At 46.4% G+C, this 6,000-nt stretch overlaps 1 protein-coding gene across 1 annotated transcript in view; it reads right to left on the reverse strand.

Annotated features, from left to right (window-relative positions):
- HIBADH (3-hydroxyisobutyrate dehydrogenase) overlaps positions 1-5,241 on the reverse strand; it is an 89,656-nt gene extending 84,415 nt beyond the window's left edge. Inside the window, exon 1 of the mRNA XM_065630126.1 lies at positions 5,100-5,241. Coding sequence (XP_065486198.1) covers positions 5,100-5,181 — 82 coding nt within the window. The 5' untranslated portion in view covers positions 5,182-5,241. The remainder of the gene's footprint in view (positions 1-5,099) is intronic.
- Between the last annotated feature and the right edge of the window lie 759 nt (positions 5,242-6,000).

The raw sequence follows: 6,000 nt of genomic DNA on the forward strand, positions 1-6,000 counted from the left end.
CTATTATAAGGCCTTCCTTAAAAGTTTTCATTTTGCAATGGCCCCAGAAGGCATAGCAACAGTTAGGCTGGAATACAAGGCAACATGCTGATCGGTATTACTAGTTTTGTGTCATGTATTCTATTATTTCTCCTTTTGTCTGTCTCTGATGATTTTCTCTTGTCTTAGTTCATGAATCAGGGACCATTTTCTGTTCTGTGCTAACTAGAACTTATTCAAATCCACAGCAACTGGGACCTGTTATAGTCCAATTCCAAACTCAGTTTCTGACTTCTTAGTTTGGTTTAACTTCTCACAGCCCGGTGTTAAATTAGCCACTTTAAAATTATATCATTTGATTAACAGCTCTGAAAAATGTCCAGATCCCCAGGTACTCAAATATAGGAAACCAACTCTAAAGGACTGATGAAACCAGCTCACAGACATACCTAATAGAGCTGATTTCAATTAAATTTGAATTGATTATTTTAGAATTATGGCATATTTTTAATGACTGCTTAAGAATGGGGGTTTGCCAAATGGAGGATGTTTAAGAAGACACAATTTTTGCACGTCTTCATATTACGTGAAATTCCACCAGTGCTATCATGGAAAGAGACGTCCAGCTTGAATATCTAGGTACTATTTACTTTTTAATAAATGGCACAGGCTCGTTTGTATAATTCAGACATTTAAGGGTAGATATTCTGCAAACCCATATACACGTGCGCTTAACTAATCCCATGAATGCTATAAGCATCTACCAGAAACTCTCCCTGTGGTACTGAGTCCATTTTACTTCAGCCATACAACCTACAGTAACCTGCTGCGATCATATGGCTGGAAAAATGCCCAGTCCACATTCAATTTCTGACAGAGGGCAGAACATCAGAAGTAGGAGCAATAGAAGCTACTTTTAAAATAATCACTGATACTATCTGAAACTAATTCTCCTTCACTGAGAACAGAACCAGCAACATGGGTTAATCTATAGATCAAGCAAAACCAGCTACAGCTACGCTGACTCCAAAGGATTTGTTTTTTTCCCAGGAGATTCTTCATTATTCTTTTGAGGGAACGTGTGCTCGCAGAGCCCTGTGCCTATGAAGACTCCATTGATGAGAAGGATCAATTTATGACCCTCTTGCTACATTGGGGACTTATAGACAATACAGATTTAAACATTTTGCTTTGAAAAGTCAGCTTACAATAGAAGCACTTGACCTAATCTACAATTTCATGAGAATATTACCGTAAAAATAATTTAATTAAAAAATCAGCAAGAGTTTATGAATATATGAATGCCTTTTCTTGAACAAAATACATCCATTAAGAGAGTAAATTCAGAAATGCACAGATCGCAAACCTGTCCTTAGAATACCTGACCTGTCAATGGCCTAAAACTTGTCTTTTCAAGCTTCTATGTAAGGATACTGAACGCAATTTTCTTTTTAACCTGAATTATGACAGTTAAAAGTTTAGCTCATTTCATATGTTTACATTTCATCTTAAACTATCTCCCGAAGCAATGACTCTTACGGTTTCAAGAAAGCATTTCAGGTCCACTGGTGCCTTGAATTCACTGCAAATACTGTAAAGACTGCACAGACACTACAATACACAGTGCAGAGGGCATCTCTTTGTATTCAAACAAAAAGGAGCTAATGGCTGGGCACAGACAGCAGAGCTGGAGAAGGTCCAATATGCTTGTACTCTGAAGAAAAGCACAGTCTAACCGGCCAAAAACAGGACTGAGAAACCAGTAACTCTCAAATTGTAATCTCAACTGTATTACTTACTTTTTGTTTTTATAAAATCTATTTTGAAGCATGTCCACCAAAATGTCTAGCTCCTGAGATGGAATTCCTAGCTCCACAGTCAAATGAAACCGATAAATCTGGCACAGGGGATAACAGCTCACATATTCCTGTCCCATATGAATTTTCTAACCAGAGTGGCTGCAAGTCATATTAATATTCTTGATCTCTCTGGATCATTGAATCTCGAGCTCTTTTCCAACCCAGTAGGTGAGATTTAACAGGAGCAGGGGAAGATGCCCAGAGGAAGCTCAGCTACTGAAGTTGCTGGTTTGGCTCAGGGCTTTATGAGAAAGTACAGTTGCATATGAAGTAACTTGACAAGGAGAGGGAAACATGATGACAAATCAATTTGAGCCACTAAATGAAGGATTCTGCCATTGATTTAGCATCTTAAGTTCTGGTACAATGGAAGACACGATCTCTTTTCTCCTTCCTGCTTTCAAGGAAAGGATCAGAGAGAGCTTCTGTGTTTTGTGCAGACTTCTCCACGGAAACTCATAAAACCTCTACTGAACTAGATCCTGGAGGGAACTAGATGGAGAAATACAGATGTTAGACAGGCCAGCTGTACACAGGCAGAATCAGGTCTTTCTGCTCCTGGAAGCTTTTGCCAGTGGAATTTAAATTGCCTCAGGGTCACGGGCTTTTAAAGGTTACGCAATGATTTTGAGAACTGCACTCTGCCAAAATCATAATTTAAGAAGATTACAAGACTCTAAATTTGTCCAGCTTTACATTGAAAACAACCCACTTGCTTTTCCTTGCCTCTGTAAAGGTCTGCTGATGAAAAACAGACATGCTATCTTGTAACAGTCGTTTTTCTTATCTGTAGCTATACCTCTTTAACCGTTTGCTACCACATTAAAGACAAAAACATGTAGTATGTACTTGTCATCTAAAAAAAAATATCAACTGTACACTTGATCCCTTAATCAACTAATATGCTGGCCTTCAGAACAGCAGGTCTTTCTGTCATAATCCTTGCTTAGTAATTAATGCTTCTCTGCACCAGAGCATGGAATCATTCAACAGCTCCTGCATCAACAAAAGTACTATTTAATCATTAACTGAATGGGTCTCTACTGCTCAACCAAAACTATTTGCAAGGACATTTTCGTTATCTAGCAGGGTAGTGTCTTCTTTGATGAACAGCTCCCTCAGCTGATGAATCTTCATTCACCAGAAAAATCTTCCTTTCTCAGCCACGATACCTCATTAACCCTCACTTCATCCTCCCTAGCAATCCCCAGGAAGGATTTCTCCACATTCATCAAATAAGTATTATTAAGTAAGGTCATATATACTCTCTCCATGAAGCACTTTTGCCAGTGACTGCCAGTAGCGGATCACAAGACTACATAGTCTCCATCCAACTTGCTTATACACAAACATACATATCCAAGCTGCTCCTCCAAAATCTGTCCTCAGCTATTTTCCTCCCAGATGATTTAACAGCCTCTGGTATAAACATACAGAAGAAATAATCCATCATGGTCTGTGCCAGCTGTAAAGAGCAACTGACCAAGTAACAAAAGAGCATTCAATAAATGACTAAGACAGCCCCTTGCTAACCAAGCGGTGGTGATGGACAGCCCTCAAGCTGGCTGAGTTCCTACACTGGGATGGCGTTTTACTCAAATTGACAGTTGATGAAACCACTACTCAAATGACAACTTTAAGACTACTCAAAACTAAAGAAAAAGATGGCAAACTTGAATAAACACATTTGAGATGAGGAAACCTCGACATATAGCTAAGCAGTAGAGCTTAGCGGTTAAGAAGGCTTAATGCTTAGACCTTCATCCCATAAACACTCCTCAGAGTCAACAGGACTTTCAGCACAGTCACTACTGACCGAGAAATTAAATGCTGTGTGTGAGATTCTGTGCTATGGAAGCTTCTTGGGGGAGTCACTATTTCTCCTTAGATTTAGTCACAGTTTCTCACTCAGGTCTTCAGGCAAAAACTATATTTTTCAACTTTAAGGGCTAGTGTAGTGTTTTGGGTTGCTTTTCACACCAAGAAACGAGATTCCTTCCATCTTCTCTACATTAAACATGACCATTGGAACACTGACAAAGACAGCAGATTTGAAAGCTGTTGCAGAAATATCTGACAGCTACCAAGCACCAAAAGTTCAAAATACATTGAAATCTACTGCTTTCCATTATGGTGTCACAAAAGGTACCAAATACTCAAATGGGTCTCCAGTATTTAACTTTACTACCATGTGACCAATACACTTGCTGCACCTGAGCTATTACGTAGCACACCACCAGAGCTGCAACTATGAAAAACAAATTATGCATTAGCAGAAGACAGAAAGTCAAGCAAAACCAGCACTGAAAGCTAATTTCAAAATTGTGTCAAACACTTGATCCGTTTCAATGAGGTTAAAAGGGGAATTACGATTTTTAAGGAGTTACTTACTTAAAAGTAATTAAATAATTCCTGAAATTCTCTGTTAAGTGTCAAGATTGTAGAAGCTTATACCATTTAAAATAATGTATTTCTTCCACTTCACTACTTGGAAAGTCTACACCTATTTATTTGTAGCCTAACTATAAAGTAACCTACATGAGCAATAGACAGCTACTGAAATGAGACTGAAAAAACTACTGAAAATATATTTTCGATTATCTACTTCAGCAGCCAAAACGCTTGGAAACAGGCGAGTGATTTCCACGTTAGAAAAGGGAAAAGGTTTGGGCTCCAGTTCTGCAGGTACATTCTCCATCCATCTGCACCCACAGGACATTGAAAGGCGTTTGCTCCTTCCACTGCCCGTGGATCAACCGTATGTGCGAGCCAGTGCCTGTGGAGCTGGAACAGCAGCAAGCACGGCTGGATTTAAGGAAAACAATTGGATCCAATGATGGAGAGGGCCGAACTCCCCAAACCTAGGTGACAGGTACTGCTAACACGTCACTGGTGCCACAGGAAACACTCGTGGGCGCTGACAATTTCCAGGCACGCTGTTTGAAGCAAACGAGTGAAAACATGTATTGAGCTCAGCCACTCCGAAGCTCCCGCACGGCCTCGAACACCGCCGCGGCGGGAGCGCGCCGTGCCGGCGATCACCCCCCCAGCGCTCCCGCGGGGGGCCCTCACCGGGGGCGCCGCACGGCGGGGCGGCTCCGGGGCCTGCCAGGCGCGGAGGGCCCGCGGCCGCCAAGGGCAGCGCGGCAGCAGCGCTCCCCGGGCGAGCCCCTGGAAAGGCCCGGCCCTTCCCCACGCGGCGACGACCGCCCGGCGCTCAGCGCGGAGCCGCTGGAGCCGAGGGGAGGGGCAGCTCCTTACCCATCGCCGCGCGGGCGGCGCGCACCCGCCTGTGCCAGCGCCACCAGCCCGCAGGTCCCCCGTGCACCACAGCCGCGGCCATGCTGCGCCCCCGCGCCGAGTGACCTCCGGCCGGCCGCCACCCGCCCCGGCACCTCGCCACCGCCGCCCGCGCGCGGGGAGCGGCAGCTGCGCCAGCCAACCACAGAGGCCTCTTGGCGGGGCCCAGCCAATGGGAGCGCACAGTCGCCTCTTCCGCGGCCGGCCGGCCCCGCCTGCCGCCCCGTAACGGATGGGGCCGGCCCCCTCCCCTCTCCCGGAGCGCAGGGCGGGGCGGGGGCCGGGCAGGCGATGGGGCACCTTATTGGGGCAGCGGAGCTGGCGACGGGGCGGTGGGTAGCTGTATCCCGCTGCCTGCGGCTTTTCCCGGGGGAGGCGTTTCCTTCCAGCCCTCCTTCTCGCGTGTGCCTGCCCGGTGCGGCCTCCCTTTCCTGCTCGCCGCCGGGGGGGCCGCTTGGCTGCGGGGAGGGACGGAAGGCAGGGCTCGGTTTTTGGCGGAGGCGGTTTGTGGTGCGAGACGCTGGGGGACGCGAGGTACCCGCAGCGCTGCGCACACGGCGGCCTCGGGCGGCGGGAGGAGGCCGCGCCGTGCTGGTTGTGCCGTCAGATGGCAAATGGGCGCCGGAGCTCCTGGCCGGCTTCATCCTGCCCGGAGCGTTGTTCCCGAAGGCCTGTCGGGGCTTATCGACATCGATTAGATTTGTGTTTGAACGAGCTATTAAGAGCTGTGCTGCTCAGCCACAGGACTCAGGCCTCGCTGGCAGTCGGGGAGTTTGAGGCCCTGCAGGAGTGTGAGGGAGCAGGCCGGACTCTCAGGGAGGGCAGGCTGGAGGCAGGTGAATCACAGAATGGATGGGGTTGG

The sequence above is a fragment of the Caloenas nicobarica genome, chromosome 2, assembly GCF_036013445.1.
Source record: "Caloenas nicobarica isolate bCalNic1 chromosome 2, bCalNic1.hap1, whole genome shotgun sequence".
Lineage (NCBI taxonomy): Eukaryota > Metazoa > Chordata > Aves > Columbiformes > Columbidae > Caloenas > Caloenas nicobarica.